The 19926-nt window shown below is 51.2% G+C and overlaps 4 protein-coding genes across 4 annotated transcripts; 1 reads left to right on the top strand and 3 right to left on the bottom strand.

Annotated features, from left to right (window-relative positions):
* Positions 1–1353: 1353 nt before the first annotated feature.
* On the bottom strand, positions 1354–5155 carry ColSpa_05944 (agglutinin-like protein ARB_02240; the record flags this gene model as incomplete). Its single annotated transcript, XM_049272156.1, has 3 exons — positions 1354–4387; positions 4579–4689; positions 4743–5155. 3 exons carry the CDS (start codon positions 5153–5155, stop codon positions 1354–1356), a joined length of 3558 nt encoding a protein of 1185 aa, XP_049128113.1.
* A 5463-nt stretch (positions 5156–10618) lies between these two features.
* Positions 10619–12921, top strand: ColSpa_05943 (Kelch repeat-containing protein; the record flags this gene model as incomplete). Its single annotated transcript, XM_049272155.1, has 3 exons — positions 10619–11221; positions 11273–12287; positions 12338–12921. The coding sequence occupies 3 exons, from the start codon at positions 10619–10621 to the stop codon at positions 12919–12921; spliced, it is 2202 nt and encodes a 733-aa protein (XP_049128112.1).
* Positions 12922–16689: 3768 nt separating this feature from the next.
* On the bottom strand, positions 16690–17006 carry ColSpa_05942 (uncharacterized protein; the record flags this gene model as incomplete). Its single annotated transcript, XM_049272154.1, has 3 exons — positions 16690–16803; positions 16879–16905; positions 16956–17006. 3 exons carry the CDS (start codon positions 17004–17006, stop codon positions 16690–16692), a joined length of 192 nt encoding a protein of 63 aa, XP_049128111.1.
* Positions 17007–18433: 1427 nt separating this feature from the next.
* Positions 18434–19291, bottom strand: ColSpa_05941 (3-oxoacyl-[acyl-carrier-protein] reductase FabG; the record flags this gene model as incomplete). The annotated part of the gene is made up of 1 exon (XM_049272153.1): positions 18434–19291. The coding sequence occupies one exon, from the start codon at positions 19289–19291 to the stop codon at positions 18434–18436; it is 858 nt and encodes a 285-aa protein (XP_049128110.1).
* Between the last annotated feature and the right edge of the window lie 635 nt (positions 19292–19926).

Here is a 19926-nt window from a genome sequence, read left to right as displayed (position 1 = left end):
CAATCCCATGATAGGCCTGAAACTGCCGCAGTTCGAATGTTGCCTTTCGAAGTTGAGACGGTCGCCATAGTGCGCGTATTAGTCAATCCACGACTCCGCCTGGAACAATTCCAGGTTCCCGGCCAATTGAAACTCTTAATGCCTTCGTAACCGAAGCGGTGCGTTGCATGCCCGCGGGAGGCGCCATTGCAGTCGTTCAGACCGGCCAATCACCAAGGCCACACAATCTCGAGCCTCCCCTCCCCTTTGTGGTCAGAAGTCTCACTGTAGAGTGTGCGTGAGTCGGGATGGAGGCTGTATCTGTGGTTGCCAGAATTGCTGGCCTCCTGTCCGTCACGAAGCATGCCATCGATGGCCTCGTCAAGCCAATGGTTTCATTCAGACTGCGCAAGATTTGTAACCCCGGATCGAGTCCTTGAGGGCACATGCGGAGCTCCTATATGGTATTTTGGCCGACGTCAAGGCTGCGCGTCAAAAATTGGAAAATACTCCTGCAAGAAATACTCACTTTCCTTGGGATTCGGGCACAACACCACGCTTGGTTCACCCTGCCGTATGGATCAGAACATCTACTGCTGATATATCGCGGCTAGCCATGAGACATGTCACACGAGGACAAAGATCGATCATGAATGGCGAGACCGTGTTGGCTGTCGACTGCTCGACGCTGCTGGGCGTCTTGCGCTGAGACTCGTTTGTCGTCTCTGCGTATTAGGCTTAGGGGACGGATCTGCATAACATCCATTTCAGATGCTAGACAACTACAGCAATACAACCACAGGTCGACAGCGAATTTTTGAACCATATCAAGGCAAAGCCGAATCTCTTGGAAGCCATGGAATCAAAACAGACATTAATTGTTCGCAATTGATATCTCTCGCCACCCACTCCAAGGGTACGAAAGCCACCTCGACTCACCCAGTACCCAGCCGATTAACCTCCCTCCCGAACCAGATTTATAGCGATTCCAAACCTCAAATGTAAACAAACCATCAGCCGTCCAAAGCTTCACCGAGCTATAGTTTTCAATGTCTTCCTAGTGTCTGCCGTGGCCGGGCTGTAAAGGAGCGTAAGGGTATCATAACCAAGTTTCCCACGATCAAAATGCAAGCCTCTCAAAAGTAACCCCGCCACAGGATGCAAATTATTCATTAGTGTTAAGGAGTGTCGTGAATTCGTCGTCAAAATCAATGCCGTCTAGATTTTCTCTCTCGTTAAACCAGTAATGGTATCCTTCGATGAGAGCCGTGAATGAGTGTCGTGAATCAGAACCATGCTAACTTTTCCCGCCCAAGTGTATTTCCACCCGTGATAAGAACTTCAAAAACATGTTGCCAAAGGAGTGAATAGGGGTCATATGAACAAAAGAGCCAAAATTGGCGCAAGGATGGCAAAGAGGGTAGAGCTGGCAGGTTTCGCGGCAGCACCCGTCGGGACAACGACGGGACCAGTGGTGCCAGTGCTCGGAGAGGAGACGGTGGAGGAGGGAGCCTGGGTCCCGGATGCTGTTCCGGAGGCTGAACCGCCCACTCCGCCAGACACGGTGGAAGCCGAGCCGGCTGTGGTTGTTGGCGTGCTAGAGACGGAGTCTGAGATGCTGGAAGCGGAGGGGCTTGAGCCAGCACCGATAGTTGCGGTGCTTGACAATGCCGTTGAAGGGGGCGATGTTGAGGTCGACGGTTCGCTGGCAGAGACGCTGGTAGAGGCGGTAGTAGAGACGCCAGTAGGGACGCCAGTAGAGGCGCTTGCAGAAGCACTTCCGGTGGGCGCAGAGACACTTCCAGCCGAATTACTAGAGCCGGTTGCTGTCGATACAGTTACCTCAGACTCGGATGCACCTGATGAGGAGGTCGCAATTATGGTTGTTGTGCCAGAGGTGACGGTAGCCGTGGAGGTCGCCTCGGATGCCGTGGCCGATGTCTCAGAGGTCTCCGCCGAGCTGGCAACCGAGGACGTTGAAGATGCGGCGCTGCTCGTGCTCGGGGACATGGTCGGCGTCGGCGTCGGAGTCTGTGAGGTTGATGCCTCAACAGGCGATGTAGTGGTAGTGTCCGGGATGGGCACCGCCGAAGTCTCTGAAGATCCGGCGTCTTGACTGGCCGTGGTCAATGTAGCAGAGCTTTGCTGACTCTGGGGCGGTATTGCAGTTGCAGAGGCCGAGCTCTGAGGAGCCTCACCATCGCAGAACGAGAGGAACTGCTGAAACTTGGGCTCAAGGTAGACTCGTAGAGTCTCCTTCTCGTCCTCAACGTTGTCTCTGACGCACTGTTTGCATGTATTCACGTCGTTCTGGAAGGCAGATGTGGGGTTGCAGATGCTTGCGACCTTGCCGGTGGATTGCACTTCAATATAGCAGTTGTTGCAGATGTCGTAACAGATGGCCGGGACGATAGTTTCGTCACGCTTCTTTAACAGTGAACGACGCTCGTATACTCTGCCCTCTTTGTACTGCTTGTAGGAGGGCTTGCCAACCTCGGGAGAGGAAACAGGCGCTGGCACAACCGTTATAGTGGGCTGAGCCGTGGGAGGGAAGTGCGTAAGATCAGTGGCTGAGGCCCAGTTGCCAGTCGTGATGGTTGTTTTCTTGTAGCCCTTCTTCCCCTTAACCTTGGTGACAATGACTTCGTAGTCAAAGATGTCGTAGGGAAGACCAAAGGCATTGGGGTCGAGGTTGAAGTACCCATCGTTGGGGGGATAGTAGTGCGTCTCGTTTTCTTTCCAGTTGGCCAGGGTGAAAGGCGGCGCAGGAACACAGTCTTTAGGGTTGCAAACGTATTCATCTGCTGGCGAGTCGGCCCATAAGCCGCAGCCGGCAGGCTTGGGGGGGTTACAGACGTATCCAGGCTGGCAGCCCCAAGTGCGGTTCGACTTTGGGTTAAAATCCACGACGGGGTTAACGCCAGGGGTGTTGGTAGGAGCAGGACAAGCCGTCCTGTCATGGATTCCGGTCTGAGTGACGGTTGAAGGAGGGAGGGTCAGAGTGACAGGCGGAAGGGTCAAGGTTGAAGTGACGACAGACGTCGGGCCCGGGATGATGCTCGTGATGGTAACTCCGTCTTCCGTGATGGTCAAAGTGCTGTCAGGGGCAGTTTCTGTGAAGGTCGTCACCGCAGTCGAGCCAGGCAAGGTGGTTGTTGAAGGGGGCAAGACGACGACGTTTGTTGTTACCAGGGTCAAAGTAGTCCCAGGTAGCTGAATGGTTGTGACCTGCCCTGCAATTGTTGAGACGATAGTAGATCCTGGCAGAGTGATTGTTTCAGGGGGCAGTTGGATCGTTGCAGTTGCGGTCGTAGGAACCAGGATCGTCGTCAGCTGACCAGAAATGATAGTTGGACCATGAATGGTTCTGATCTCTCCAGGAATCGTCGTGGGCACTAGGATGGTGCTGGCCTCACCTTCGATCGTGGTCGGGACCAGAATAGTCGTGAGCTCCCCAGGAATCGTTGTAGAAACCACGACAGTCGAGAGAGCCGTTGTGATCCTCGTAAGGGTCACGAAGGAGACGACCGGGACTTCAGAGACGATTGTTCTGATACTCGTGATGTAAGAGGTCTCCCGGACCGTCCTCTCATCCGTTAAAGTGACTGGATAGCTTGTTGACAAAGTGGTAGTGTCGTAGAAGGTCGTTGATACGAAGATGGTCGTGGGCGTCGTGTATTTCTCAGTCAACGTCGCCGTCCTTACAGCTGTGGCCGTCTGCGTCTGAATTTCCGTGTACGAAGCAGTCAAAGTCGTCGACGTCGTGTAGGTGATGTGGCTGAAGAACGTGGAGACGGACCAGGCTGTTGTCATGGCGGTATGGTCGACGGTGATGGTGTACGGGATGCTCGTGGTGAAAGCGAAAGTCGAGACGATTGTGGTTGGGGACACAAAAACGGAGGTGACCGTCGCTATCTGGGTCACTGGCTTGGTGATAGTTGCAAAATCAGTGAACTTCTGGGTCTCGGTGAACTTTTGGGTAATGGTGTCCGTGAAATAATACTCTTTGGTCCGAGTTTCGACTGTCGTGAAGGTTTTGGTGATATATATGGTGGAGCTCGAAACAACAGTAGTTGGCATGACCGTGGTCAGAAGGTGAGTTGTCACGAAGGTCGAGATCGAGGTGTGAATCTTGGTGGCAGTGACCTCCCGAGTTTCCGTGAACTTCTGTGTTTGGGTGTACTCCTTGGTCTCGGTGTACTTTTGAGTTTGGGTCTCGACCTCTTTTTGGGTTCTTGTGTAGCCTTGGGTCACTGTTAGAGGCACCCTTATGCTCTCGGTGAGGGTCCTCCAGATTGTTGTTGTACGAGTCTCGCAGACTTCGGGATGGATGCGCTTCTCCTTGCCGTAGCCCCCGTAAGATGTTGGCACCGCGTATGTTGGCTCTGGTTCGACGACGGGTTTGCAACTGGCCAACCGTTAGCTAACTTTGTTCTTACCCAGGGAACAGCAAGTGTATGGCAAGAAAAGCTGAGGATAAGCTCTCGTCTTCTACAATTCTCGCCTATCCCTGGTACTGTTTGCGGAGAGATAAAGCAGGTAAATTGGAGATGTAAAATGTGTTGCACTTTGGCTTGGCCATAGGCGATGTCCACTTACAGAGCTACCGTAGTTGTTACCGGGTAGGACTTGACTATGGTTCGGGTTTCAAAGTCGGTAACAGTGTAGCCTTCCGTTGTGAATATAGTCTCCTTGGAAATGAGCGTAGTACTGCTGTGGGTTAGCTTCCAAATCCAGGCTCTTGAGGAGAGGGTTTGACTGACGTGGATAGAACAAGCTTCTCCTCAGTGATAGTCTTCGTCACAACGTCGGTAACGGTGACCGTCTTGCCCCACGGGCATTTGGAACCCCAATGTTCGCAGTCGTCGGTGTTGGTGTCATAGGTCGGCGACTTCTTCTCTGCGTCGGTGGGCGTGGGCTCAGGTTGGGCCACGACAGAGGAGGCAGGCTCGGCGGCGGGCTTAGAAGCAGGTGTGGACGACGGTGATGGCGACGGCGAAGACTCCACCTCAGGCTTAGGCAGGGAAGAAGGCGGAGGCGATGGCTCAGGAGCGACTGAGTATTGTACAGACGCCTCAGGAGAGGACTCGTTCTGCCTGGCATACACTACACGGCCATCTTGTGCCGTAACGCTGACGGCTAATGCCCCCAAGGCCAGGAGTGATGTCAAGCGCATGGCGAAAGGCTGGATCGAACGAACGGCTTTGGCTATCCCAATTGCCCAGTATCAATGCCGCACGCAAAGCTTGCCGCGTCGCAACAATAGACTAACAAGTGTAGGATGGCTGGTAGAAGCTGAACACGCACAAGAGTGCCGTTCGGTGACTGGGGGCAGAAGGGACTCAAAGAAGATAAGAATGGTACCTGGGGTCTCATATGTATGTACGATGGGGTACAGCAAGGAGGGGAGGCTGAGAGCTGAGTTGGCAAAGCAGCCTTACCTGAGCCTGGGAGGACTCCCTTCAACAGCAGGATTAAATTCCCCGTAAACTTTAGCTAGCGAGAGCAGTCCGTAACCCGTAAGCCACCTAGCGTAGTAGTATTCGTCCCGCGGGACCTCCGTCCGAGATGGTGTTGACGAATAGGTGGGTATTCTGTACGTTCGGCATCTTGCCAGCACAGTCCAAGACAATATAAGGAGGGCGATGGCTAATTACATCGCACGGCAAGATAGAAACAGGATGACGAAGGAACCCAGCAACATGGGAAGCTGGGCTCTAGGCCCTTATTTTCCTCGTGTGCTGACGTGCCACACAACGAAGGGGCGTGCCTCGAATGTCAATGGGAGCAAAATGAGACACAAATTCCTGCCGAAGAGCTTCACTCGACAGCCATTGGCAAATACAAGATCCGAAATAGAGCAACATGGGGCACAAGAGGCGAGAGGGCCCATGAAGGTGGACACACTGGAAGAGGGTGTGATGGCCCACCGAGACCCTGGTAGTAGATGCAGAGATGACGACAGGGATATCAACCGCAGTTGGCAAGCCATCTCTCGAAAGGTAGGCAAGATTTCAGTCGGGGTTGGAGAGGTAACTGCGACAACGGAACACGGGAATAGCCCCAAGACAAGTGCCAGGAGAGAAACGGGTGAGAAGGGACAAATCTGGGCACCTTGATGAGTTTGGTACGCATATCGAAGTAGTTGCGCGTACAGCAAGCCAAAGGCACCTCTAGTAGCGCACTCACCAATGTCCATGTGCAAGCCACGGAACTGTGAAAATGGAAGTATCGAGCCTGGTCGAATTATTGCGTCGGAAGATACGGTCAAAAGGTCAATTGGCGCACGGTCTTGGACCAGTCTCCAACATAGTCATTTCCGGCTGGGTTCATATACAACCAACAAGGAATTGTAGAGCCAAGAGTAACAAGCACCAGCTAGAGGACTGCGGAAAAATAACCCTCGAGTCAAAGAGCAGGTAACACAAAAGAAGAAGAAAAAAATTGCCCAAGGTCGTGTTTGGTGTGCAAGAGAAGATCACTCTGCGATTGCTATACAGTGCTCGTCTCATTCATGCCCTGGATACACGGACGAGGTCGGGCTGCGGCAGGGCTGCGTCGGCCGGCCGTTGTCGTCGTGCTTGGGTTGGGAGCGGGTGGCATTGACAAGGGCCAGGGCCGAAGAGACTCCTGCAGGTGCAAGGGACTTTTGCTTCGGTGGCAGCCGTGAGTGGCCAACCTGCACTCCTCCTGCGCAAGGACTGACCACCGCGCTGCATGCCGGGTCGAAGCCGTGGTGTATTATTGCCGCGTTGGATCGGCCCAGGTCTTGAGTGTGAAGAGGAAGGTGGAGACGGTAAGTAGGTAACGTAACGAGCAGTCTCGGCCGTGAGACCGATGTATAATTCTGGACCTGGATGTGGACGAGATGCAGGAGGGGGTAGGCATGCGGAATGCGAAGCGCCTGCAACGTTTGAGGCACGACGAAAGGAAAAAGATTGAGGATCATCGACCCAGAGACGCATGCGGTATAGCTTCCGGATTGACAGGCACAACGGGAAACTAGGTTTAGCCGAGGGCCAATATGTAGCAAACGGTATAGACAAGAGCCAGAGACCCAGTCAGTTATGCAACTGAACAGACCGGCTGGAGAGAAGCGTCCGACTACCCCTCTCGGGTGCTTGATCATCGCCAACAAAGAAGGGATCTTGCGGTCATGATTTTCAAGGGGGATTGTCGATCGGACAACAGTGGGTGCGACTGGAAGGGAGTCCGAGTAGTGTTGCATCAACCAATGGATGCTACTTGTGCACATTGTGGTTTGGTTAACCCAAGAATAATGGTTGATAAATGATGCCTTTGGGAAACTTAATGTAAGGGCTGTATTGATGCATTGGTCGGCATTGCAGCGCAAAGAGTAGACGGAGGGGAAATCTGACCCAGTTCTCGAATGCTCGAGACTGGGTTGGCCCTGTGAGATGCTTCCTGTCTTGACCGGTCCATTTCCCACCCATTTGGCCGACAGGATGGGTGTTGCGGCTGAGAGACTGTCAGCACCAGTCTTGGGCGTGGAGTATCGAAGTTTTATTGTAAGATCATTGGGCTTGGGCCTGATCATGCCATGGTTCTGGGCCATGGCTTCCATGTAAGTCACGTCCGTGAGCTTTCCGTGAACGTTGACAGGCTGGTTCGACTAGAGACATGTCTCTGCTATGCAACCTTTGTGCAACGGAGTCGTGTGGGGGGACAAGGCAGGCCAGCAAGCAGGCAGAGAGGCAGGCTGGAGGGAATCGCGGCCAGGTGAGGAAATGTTATGAACACGAGAGATGTGTGAGAGGGTGTAAGCAGCGAAGGAATGTTGGAATGACCAGGAGCAGGGGAGATGAATGCGTGAATGGGGAGAATGAGTGACGATCGAGATTGACCAAGACGGAAGGAGGTTAGCGCAGGGACAAGGGAAACGTGCTCTCTACCCTATGGGAGGAACTGCTCAAATCTAATCCTGGACACAGAAAGAGGGGTAAATACCTAGGCAATTATGGGTCCTTTCCGTCCGTGCCTGTCCACACCTCCAGCCTTCCCGGCCGCCAGCTGCACGACCTTGCCATTGGATGGAAGACCGATTACCTCATCCAAGCGACCTAAATAAGGTTTAGCGCTTAATTCATCGTCCACCGTCCAACGACGCCGTTTGTCACTTTTCCATTGTTTCTCCATCTTTTCTGTTCCCTTTCCTGGCTTTTATCAAATGTTTCAGTCCTTCGGCCAAAACGGTGCGATGAATAAGTTGGTTGGTGGCAGTTGATTCGAGTATATAACAAAGCCACCCGCGGCCTGCTTTCTTTACCGGATCATCTCTTCTCTCAGCCTTGAACAGCAAGGAGAAAGTGGCCAAGGTCGTTGCAAACTGTGATTCCTTCACCGACTGCCGTTGTTGCCAAGAATGCGTCTTACTCGACCCATCCTACAGGGCTGACACCTTCATCCTTCTCCTTTCCTCGATGGACCGCTAGGTTCACCCGTGCCTGACCTAAAAGGCTGCGAACTCGACTCGACAATGAAGCTCTTGCAAATTCCCATGTTCCCGATCCTAGCCTGAGCCTGCAGCTTCAAGTGTGCTGGTCCCATCCAGACCTCGCAGGGTCAACTTGGCGGCCCATATATTGACTGACTTGCAGATGCTCACCCGTAATCCCCTGCTAACAGCCACTGCCACTACACCATTCTCCATGCATGCTGATCCTGGGACTGCAGCCAGTGTGGTACCGAGAGGCGTAGGCAGCAGCCACCTGAGTTCGACTGGCCTCCAGGATTTTCTCCTGCCTGCGCCACCATCTCGTCGTCCGGAATCATGTCATCTCTCTCGATATGGTATCCCACCCGAACCCCAAGTTTATCCGGCTTGTCACCGAGTCATCTTCTTGCGTCGGCTCACCTCCCGTAAGTGGTCAGGACATGGTTTTTGCTGTCATAAGCTTTGAGAGAGTTTATGACAACAGTGAGTGCATGCTACAACGGACCTTTCGAAGCCATCATCCGCTCTGACGGTAACTTCTTGCCCGAGGTCTGCTTCCTATTTCCCCGGCATAACAGATTGTCTAGTCGCAACCTTTCCTCTTTGAGTCCACACACATATGGGCAACGTAGTCTGCCAATTCTGACAATCTATGCTCTGCAGGCCAAGAGTGTCGGCCACTTTCCCGTCATGGCTGTCACAGTCGGGATATGGTGGTGCTGCTGTGTCCCCGCACCGAGCACAGCCTAACATCAGTGCACATTCTGCTATTTGCATGCTGAGGTTGTCAGTTTGTTTTTTGTTCAGCACACTTATACGAGTTTGCACATTGACACAACTCTTTTGACTACCAGACACTGCCTGGTCAGATCCCCAATGGAATCAGTCTATGCCTGTATTTCGTTGTGTTCTGGCCATGGGCTGGAAAGTGGCTTGTAATATCTCTCAATTGGATGACGAAGCTGAGAGGCTACTGGTCCGCACTGCAATCATTTGTTTGTGTCCCAAGAAAAAGCCAACCGTCTCCCATTTCTGTACACTAATCACTATGTAATTGTCTCTCATCCTCAAGTAACCAAGTACCAATTTCCTAGCCGTGTGAGTCGTCCTCTCAGATACTGCCGAGCCCGGCTTAGACCGGAGCCCGAAGGCTTGCATACGACCATCCCATCCCATCCCATCCTATCTTCTGCCACCCTCCCCTCCGTAAGCTCGGTTGCCTCCTCCATTTCAAGTCTTACCAGTGGGCCAGCCTTACATACCACACATATGGCATTGAGTTGGACGAGATTCTCCAGTGGCAACATTCTTATCAGGCCCTCTTAGGACCTATTGGTCCTTCCCCATTGCCACCGTACTGATTGGGCCATTTGGTAAGACGGCGACAGCGGCGCTGCGGGGTTGCTTCATCTAGGTTGTATGGATTTGCGTGTGTGTGTGTTCATCCCATCCGTTTCTACATTCGACTACTCTTTCTCAATGAAAAAGGGCATTGTAGGTGTGCCATTCGTGTTTCCTCTTAGGCATGGGCGCAAGCTGACTATCGGCCTCGAGACGTACCTGAAAGGTCTGCCCATCACTTCGCAGGTGGTTTCCCCTACCTTTCAGCCTCCAACTACTCGTTTGCTTACCCTTTGTCTCCTCCGCTATTTTTTTCGAAGACGTTGTCACAACTTCTGGCAGCGCTGTGCTTGCCTCCGAAACAAGCACCCGATCAGCTGCGATGCGCTGAGACAGCAGCTGGTGACAATCTTACCCTATCGCCCCTCCCAACTAGTGACGTGAAGACGCTGTCGAGCGATGGCTTTCTTGCATTTCTTCAGGCTTGCAGCCCTTGTCGGTCTCGTAGCCGGGCAATATGATGGGTGGGATCTTGAAAAAGGGCAAGTCAGCGCAAACATGTGCTATTGGTATTCGCCAAGAGGTTCGTAATCCTGTACCATCAGGAACAACCCGAGACTGACAGCTTCAAGCTGCCGTTATTCGTGACACCCTTTGGCTTGATGGCGGAAGGCTTTACTGGACTCCCAGGTATCGAGATGGAACTGAAGGCCCCCCAACAACTTTGGGTAAGTACAATAGTGCATCAATCGCGACCGGCCTCTGACATCTCTAGACAACCTTTTGGGTTATATGTACTCTTTGAATTTCAGCAAGCCTTTTGATAAAACCACGAACATTACCATGTTGATCGACACCAAAAGCAAAGCCGCAGGTGGGTCAGGAAACGTCAACAGTTTTGCGCCTAACACCATCGACGGCGCGCTCCTTCACAACGACGCAGAGTTTTTCTTGTATGGAGGTGTCCTTGCTAAGCGGTCAGACTCATATGGTTCTCCGCCTGGTGACAAGGTAATGGTATGGCGTATGCACGAATACGGTCCAGAGAAGCCTTCATTTCGAAATGGCAGCAGCGACATGGTGTCCCTTGAGGGCGATATGACGCAGTATGTTGCCCATGGAGGGGCTGCCAGTGCCCCCTCAGAGAACAAGGCCTGGTATGTAGGCGGCATGCGCTCGCCTCTCGGAGGAGAGATTTACATGGGCGACACGAACCGTTCATTGAACGCCGTCAACGCCTCGAATTTCCTCGTCACTCTTGATATGTCTGAACAGTTATTCGAGAAATTCTCGAACCAGTCGTTTCCAGAATATATCAAGGCAAGAGCAAATTCAGAGGTTGTTTGGGTCCCCGTCGGAGACGAAGGCATTCTCGTTGTTCTGGGAGGTGTGACCTACCCCGAGTATGTCAACTCCAGTCACAAGTCCGACGATGCTTTCAAGAGTGTAAGTCCTGCGTTTATCGTTTACTGGTATTGTATCTTACGTTACGCACAGCAACAAGATAGCCCTGCTTTCATGGAGACCATCGACATCTACGACGTGGCTGGCAACAAATGGTATCAGCAGACGACCGAGGGAACAAAGCCTCCGGCCCTTGCCCGAGGCTGTGCTGTCCTCGCACCGGCACAAGATTACTCAAGCTTCAACATCTATTACTATGGCGGGTACGATGGCATCAACGCCAAGGAAGACTTCAGCGACGATGTCTGGGTTCTCTCCATTCCGTCCTTTCAGTGGACCAAGGTATATGAGGGAAAAGCCCTTCATGCGCGCGCCGGCCATCAGTGTGTGATGCCTTACCCTGATCAGATGATGGTCATTGGTGGCTACACAGCGATTTCAGGCGGAGGTTCCCCGCCGTGCCTCGAGGGAGGCATAATTCAAGTGTTCAATCTATCGAGTGCAGAATGGCTCGATGGGTACAGTCCGGCTAAATGGTCAAACTACACCATACCCACTGCCGTCGTCAGCAAGATCGGAGGCGACGAGAAGGGATCGGCGACCAAGACAGAACCCGAGGGGTCCGGATGGGCAGATCCAAGCCTGGCGGCCATCTTCGCGAAGCCGTATGAAACCTCGAAGATCAAGACATGGTACCCCTACACCGAAACGAAAGAAACTCCTCGTCCTACCGTACCAGCCGATGGAAACAATGATGGTGGCGGTGGAGGTGGAACCCCGAAGTGGGTTGCCCCCGTTCTCGGCGTCGTCCTTGGTCTTGTTTTCATCACCGCTATTCTTGTTGGGTTTTGCCTCTGGCGTCGCCGGAGAATCCTCAGACGCGGCAACGGGACCGCGACCCAGACGGATGACAACGGCTCTCGCATCATCTCCTGGATTAGGGGACAACCAAGCGAGCCGGCCAAGGCGCCCACTGTCACGACTGAAGAGGCACCTTCTACTCAAGACATGGCTGAAGTCCGCACACCACCTCTAGCGCCTGCTGCATCACCCGTGCCATATTATTTTGCCCATGAAGTGGCCGATAATCAAATTGCTGAGCTTCCAGGTGAGGTCATTCAACATTTCTTAAAATGGAACAAAACTAATCATGTATAGATACGTCTCCACGCCCAGAGCTTCATGGCGTCGGTCTAACGCCAGTTGAAATCATCAACAAACACACCCACTTCGGTACCGGCACCGGCACCGGCTCTAACCCTGGAACCACTCACCAGTCATCCTACTACGCCTCCGTTTCCAGCAACGAGAACGCCTCCTCCCTTTCTCGCTCTTCTGGTGTTATTGGCTACCAGACCCGGGCCCAGTCACCCGATCCAGGCTCGCCATCATCACCGATCAGTACGGCCACGCCCGCAGGCCGCATTGGATCCGACGTCTCAGGCATTGCTGACCGCGACGCAAGGCACCTGAGGCACCTCAGCGAGGCGACAGTAAGCTCGGCTTCGTCAGGCGGCGAGCAAGGTGGGTCCACGGCGCGGGAGCAGCCGCTTGGGGTGCCAGATACGGTGCCCGAGACGCCCACGCCTGGACACCCGAGCCCGCTGAGTCCGCCGACAGGGGCGTCAGATGGGGAGGATTATATCAGTGCGAGGTTGTTGCCTGTTAGCCCGACTGGCGAGGCGACATTGAGGAAGAGCATGTTTCATGAGAGTGAGGATGATCTTGGGTCGAGGAAATGATCATAGTTCATCGAGGTTTGCGAATGAACGATTGCAGATTGGCGCTGGACGATCCATGATAATACACACATCAAGTTTTGTAATGTCGCATCAAACACTGGATAACCAAATGTCTTAAAGTCAGCAATACATTTTGACCTGTCTCAGCCAAGTTTGAGGGACCCGTCTTTGATCTAGAAGCAACCAAGCCTGACATAGTGAGGCTACCCACTGGAGCGTAGCTCGATGACTGGGACAAGCTCGCTTCGAACCTGCTGCAGCGTGATGTGCTCCACAGCATGTTGACATGCTATCAAAGAGATGAGGCAATCAAAATAAATGATCTGGCTTCTGGCGCTGAATTATTATAGCTGCAGTGGAAGAGACAAAGCTATTAGAGTTTGCGCCAAAACTTGAGTCAAGTTGATACGCAAATAATGAACAGTTGGATTTTCTGCTTGGAATGGAACAAGATATGTTCGCTCCCTCTGTAAAAATGTCTCGTCACCATCTTCTCCTTGCTTAGTCTAGATAAGAAAAGACTATCGGGAGCCTCAAGAGACCATTCAAGCAGTCAAATTTCCTTGATGAACCTGCCATGTCAATAACGATAGAGTTGCGCAATATGATTGTCACGATACAACACGGCTCAGGCCGGAAAAAAGGGCCAACAAGGTTGAGAGACAAGACCAACAGATGAGCCCTCTTCTGGCCGCAGGATGACAGGCCCGTAGCAGAAGATTTGAAAAGGGCAACATAATGAGAAGGATGGGCCGACAAATCAGCCCGAGTGATAAGCGGTCCTTGATCTAGAACCGGCATACTACGAACCGACACTTCTAGGTCGGTTCTTGGTGACCCAAAGAAGAAAGTTTCCAGTGTAAGACACAGTTAGAAATACAGATCGAGGTATTATGAAAAATAACTGTCTGTTTCAATTGCTAAATTTTGATTGATTCTGCGCAGTCCAACAATCAACTGTTCATCCGCCATCAGTTTGTGTCTTTGGCTGCATCGGCTTGAATGCGGCTCAAAGATACAGCCGGGGGTTACTGATGAGTTAGTGGATGTTGAAGAAGAGCACGAGAAGACGTCAAACCATTGGCCAGTCCGTACAGTCATCTACATGGCAATGTCGTATGAGAGGCCCGAATTTAGCTCAGAAGTCAGGGGCTTTCTGCTATTGGTTTCGATCATGGGTCCGCAACTATCTGTAACCTATATGGCATACACATTGTATTCCACGATCGACTGTGTGATTGGGCTGTTACCGCTCCTGGATCGTGGTTTTACATAAGCATAACCGAACCTCTTTTCATCCACGTGCATGATTGCTGACACCCCTCTCTCGAACTGCGTCTTTTGTTTTTCTAACTTTACCAAACATCGAAAGCGGACCACTTTACTCAATCGTTGAACACTGTGGCGACGGCAAGATGAGCGGGTTGCGAGGATCACAGCCTCCGTCGGCCCTCTGGAACATTGCCCCGGAGCTCTTCTCAGCGATAATCTCAAATCTGGAGATCCGGGAGCTCAGACCCCTCATGGAGACATGCCAAGCCATCAACTCGTTAACCGCTTCGGCTTTCTATGAAAAGATGTACACGAAACAAGGGAGCCACTATGACACAGCAGGACTCGTGGGTCTCCTCACTCGCCGGCCATTCATCCGAAACCTAGTCCGCTATCTCGTTATTGATGAGCTAGACGAGGGCGCATTCAGACAACTCTTAGCTTTCGACATGCCTAATCTCTTGAGCATCCTTCTTCAACATGAGAAGAAAATCTTGAAACCCGCGAGCACGGAAACCAAGCGGGCTTTGAACGCTTTGATATGCCAGAAACCTCAATTACTGAATTGTAGGAACCAACAAGGTCTTTTACACTATTTTGATTTTTCTTTTGCTAATCTGGTGTCATGGTAGTCACTTTAAGCGTCATGCATGATCCTTTCGACTACCCGGGATGGTGTCGAGCCCATTACGAAATTCACATTGAGGACGCCATCTTCTTCCATCACCCGAGCCTTACGCGTATCAGGCTTTCTTATATTGATCTCAGAGCATTTGGAGATTTATCAATTGATCTTTTCCCTCTCGAAAAGTTAAACACGCTGCATATTGAGGCTTGCAAAGTTGACTTGAAAGCGCTGAAGAAGTTCCTTATACCTGCAAAAGCACTCCGCAGGTTTCGGTTCATGAATCAATTTGACTTTGGCGGGACGCCAGGAGACTTTTGTTCTTTACTCTCTTCGAGTAAAGATACTTTGCAAGTGCTCAAATTACACTGGTCGTCGTTCTACCTACCTGAAGTTTCTCATATGAGCTTTTCCGACTTCACCGCACTGAGACAGCTTGTCGTCGATCCAAAAGCTCTGTTCGGTGGCTTCACGGTGGAGTCAGATATGAAAACCCTCCTGAAAGAGAAGATGCCCCCGAATCTGAAGGTTCTCTCGCTTGACAACATCCAGCAGACTCTGAGGGGGGTGGAGCGCGGACGGGGCTATCCTCTGGAGCCAGTCTACAAAAAACTTCTCCATACAATCATCGAGGAGAAAGAAAGCGTGTTTCCGCATCTTAAGTACTTAACGTATTATGATGCCGATAACTGTACAGAGAATTTAGAGGAGTATCCGTACAAGGCTTACGGAATGCTACTAGTATCTTTGTTTCATAACGATGAGCTGGAGTACTCGGATGACTGGCTAGGCTCAAATGAGGCTAGACTAGAATGAGAATCAAGTACTATACTGACCGAGCTGTTGTCATGAGAACCTCACTTTCAGAGGTCTCCGTGCCTCAATTACACGGCTCACAGCAATAGCTTTGTCACTTACCCTATTCTTGGCCTTAAGCACATGGTTTGGGTATATATATAGGCTCTATAATTTTATTTATCATTCCATAGAATCAAGCATCTTTCACCCTATTTCTCATTTGCTCCGCTATGCGCTTAAACTTATGACAGATGTTGAGCCCAGGCCGAATTAAATTAACAAAGAAAGTTCGGAGGGAATTGAAGACGAGTAAAATTTTCCGAAAGAAGTCTTTGCTTCTTGATTCAACACCAAAGATGTTATGGATATCTTGGTGCTTCAGGTCATTCTAAAGTACTGTCAGGGGCCGGAAGGTACCGCCGGGGAGCACCGGGAGGGGGGGGGGGAGGGGGCGCGCCGGTGTGGGACCACTGGAAGCGGAACATCGTCAACCCGAGAGCGGATTTCAAGGACGGCTGGGCAGCAGCGGTGGATGAGGGAAGGTAGATTCGAATGCTAGTCACCTTTGACCCCTAACTGTGACCCTCGTTGACTCCAGTACTCTATACGAACCCAGCCTCTGACAGGTACTCATAGAACAGTAAACATCAATCATGTCCTATAACCGAAGGCTTAAAGAAATTAACATTCAGCTGCAAACACTGTGCTGGGAAAAAAGTAGCAGACATCAGTGACTCTTCATAACTACAATGCTCGTCTTGAGCGAAAATAACAATCGGCTACTAACTACTTCATCTGATTCAGGTAAGATCTACTTGAGACTCTTAGGTCGTTCGCCAAGAAATCACGGAGACACCGCAGGTCTAAGTCGCCAACGGGAGGATTGAACCTTTTTCAGGCAGGATCTGACTGCAATTTATGAAAACTACGACATCCATCTACTTCTGGAAAGCATCTTCATGAAAGGTGAAATCAATGGCGAGTGATCTAGATTGTTGAGCCCTGAAGATCGCGTGCTGTTAACATGCTCGTCCCCTTTTGTTGTTGAGTCAATGTCTTGTTTATAATGAACTTTAATGAGAAATATTGACCTTACTGCCATCCTTGTACTTATGATACGACCTGCCGTTCTCAATCCGGTAATCTAGAATGGAGTCTTTGACACTAGTAGTTTCCGAATAAAGGCTCTAGAGGGGAATAAGAAGTCAATAATGATGCGTTTCTACCTGAGCTGGGCTAAGTAAATAACAGCCTGCACTTACCTCAAGGTCCGCCTCACTATCAATCACCTATACTCTTGATCAGTGTTAAGCACTTGGTATGTTTACTGAAGGCCTACCGTGTCATCAACAACCAGAGGGTCCTGGTGCTGGTCTTGTGTGTTGGCCATGGCTGCGGTGTATCGACGAGTAGATCTCGCAGCGACTTCAGAATTCTGCAATATTTGTTTGTGAGAGATAGAGATACGAGCGACAAGGGGCGCATCAGGCCTTTTTTACAGCTTTCATACCAGTCAACCCCTCTTTCCTCGGCCCAATCGTGGCCGTGCCAACCGTGTAGAACCAACGAACAACCCTTCACCGAGCCTATATGCAGGGTGTATATGCATGTGATCGGGTAAGTTTCCCTTTGGAGAAGACAAATGTGGAACCCAGGAAATTGTTGTACGTGAAACCTGAAGGAATTGGAAGCACAGGAACAACCGGGCTGGGTCACAGAAGCAACCTCAATTGAGCGTGTATGTATGAGTCCAAGTTTATCCTCTTCTGCCCCAAGTCATCGTACAACGGCAATGCAATGCTCGCGGCAGACCTTGTGACAGATGTCTATATTTGGACTCAATGCATCATTAAAACATTGGGGCTTCGGCTGGACCGCAAACAGTTCCATGTTGCAGATAAAAAAGAACCGCTTCTAAGATATCAAGAATAAGTTTCGCTCACTACTGTGAGTCAACAGCCGTGGTTCAGACAGGTATGGGTGGTTCATAAAGTAGCATTTGTTCTATGCTATGAGGTTCACTTACTAAAGTTCGCGCGAGCGTCCTTTTGATGTATCTCGAGTGCTGAGGCTTCCAAATGTTCAAGAACTAACTGTATTGACCAGATTTGTAACTGTAAGATCTGCACCCAAATAAACCGCTAGGCCGCTACATTGCGGTGTGAAGATTATGTGGAGTCCTTCCCGATGGCTTGGTGCGACTGTTTTAAAGGACTGAGTCTACGGTTCTCTGAGTATGTTTTTCTAAGCTAATTACGACAAACTGCTCTTAACAAGGTAGCCGAGTTGCAAGCTGCCGTATCGTAACTTCTATCTTGACTATCCCTTGGATTGTGATAAGAGATCAAGATTAAGACTAGGGCATTTTGAACCCAGTTTGCAACGATGATAGCAAACTGGAAGACAGCTCCCCTTCTTCGGCACCGCGTTGGAATATGTGAATGCTCTCTAGCTATGTGTGGCAACTGCGTCTTTCTGTGGAAGTTACTATCGTAGAATTCACGTCGTCCCTTTGTTATTGCAGACTTTCGCGAGCCTTCGGGAAGGGAGCTCATGGATGTCAGCTTCTGAATCATGCCCGACCTCTACACATTTCATTCTCTTATGCTTCCCCATTGTCACTGATTTGGAGATAAGATGCCTCTTCTTAAAACTTAGGACTATTCGCAAACCATTGAAGGCAACCAAGCTTGAGATATGAATAAAAGTAATGATTTGGAGTATGTTTGCTTAGTGCTTTACTTCAGTAGAATCTCCGTGTTTTTGATCCATCTCTAGGTGTCTAACGCTCCTGTCCAGCAGCGCGCAAACACCAGCTCAGTTCTTCTTCCTCAGAGCCCCTCCATCAACAACTAGATCCTGCCCCGTCACGAAGCCGGCCTCGATCAAATACAACGCCGCATCCGCAATATCCTTCGGCCTGCCCGCCCGATTGGTCGGATGATCATCAACATCCTTCTCCAACACCTGCTCCTCCCAGCTCTGCCCCGTCTCATCCCCCTCCTTACTCTCATGCTCGACCTTGATCCTCCCTGGCGCGATCAGATTCACCCGGATTCCCAATGCGCCCAGCGAGATTGCCATGCTGTGCATAAGACCCAGCTGCCCCGCCTTGCTCGCTGCGTACCCCTCCTGGTTCGGATCGGATTGATTTGCGCGGAAGGACCCGATGTGGATGATACATGGCCCCGCGCCCTTGACCATTTGCGCCCCGTCCACCGCGTCCGTCTGTCGTGCCTTCATGTACGGCACGCAAGCCTGGCTCATGGCGAAGGGCCCAGTGAGGTTCGTGTCAATATATGCTTGCCACTCCCCAAAGGTGTCTGGGTCCTCCATCGTCTTGCCGTCCCGCCAGTACGGGCTCGCGATACCGCCGTTGTTTAAGAGTACGTCGATTGTGTTGTTGAAGAAGTCTGCCGCTGCGGCCTTGACCTTTGTGCGGATGTCGTCTACGTCACGGAGGTTGCAGATTGCGGACTCGAGTTTGCCTCTGTCGTAGTGTTCCTTAAGATGGACTTTGACGGTGTGCTCGAGTTCGTCCTCGTCAATGTCGAAGACATAGACGTTGTGACCGGCTTCGAGGAAGTGGCGCACCAAGGCGCGGCCAATGCCTCGCGCGCCACCTGAGACGATTACATTCTTGGAGGCTCTTGCCTCGCTGTTTGTCATGGCCATTCGTTCGATAATCTCAGAGATGTGTGAAGTGTTGGAGGAATTGTTAGGTCTCCTTGGCGGTGCGGGAGTGTATCACACAATAAAGCCCAAACGTGACTGTGACGTCACGGACTCAAAGCGGTATATGAAAGGCGATAAGGATAGGGGCGATATAGGACCTTTATTGTCGAGCTCTCGGAATTTTAAACGCCTCGTAAATGGATTAGGTGAAGGGTGAAGCAAATCTGCGCTTGTTGCCCTTTACTATCATATGCTGAGCTCTTACCGGCCACTACCGACTATACATGCCTGAAGTCATCAAGCTCGTCAAATGCTCATCCGGTGAGACATGCAGCATACTGTAGAAACATGACCATGGTAGCCAAGAAATTATGGGCCGCTCAGGGACTAACCGCGATCATTTTGCTTATAAGTGACTCTTGTCTGCTGCCAAGCCCTCCAGTGGCTTTCTCAGCTGGACATTCGAAACTGTCAAGCTTGAAAGGCCTCTTTCCCGGCGACGGTTCTTTTCGGTCAATTCGGATGAGAATGAGCATATGCCTTTTCTCTCGTCATTAGCACGCCTAGGAGGGACGCCAACCATGTTTAGCGATACAAATGCTATTATCATTTCTCGTCTCTTCGCTCCTTCGCTT

Source organism: Colletotrichum spaethianum (assembly GCF_022836535.1).
Source record: "Colletotrichum spaethianum MAFF 239500 DNA, contig13, whole genome shotgun sequence".
NCBI classification, from domain to species: domain Eukaryota; kingdom Fungi; phylum Ascomycota; class Sordariomycetes; order Glomerellales; family Glomerellaceae; genus Colletotrichum; species Colletotrichum spaethianum.
The sequence above is the reverse complement of the archived record's forward strand: the minus strand, read 5'-3'. Positions and strand labels throughout refer to the sequence as shown.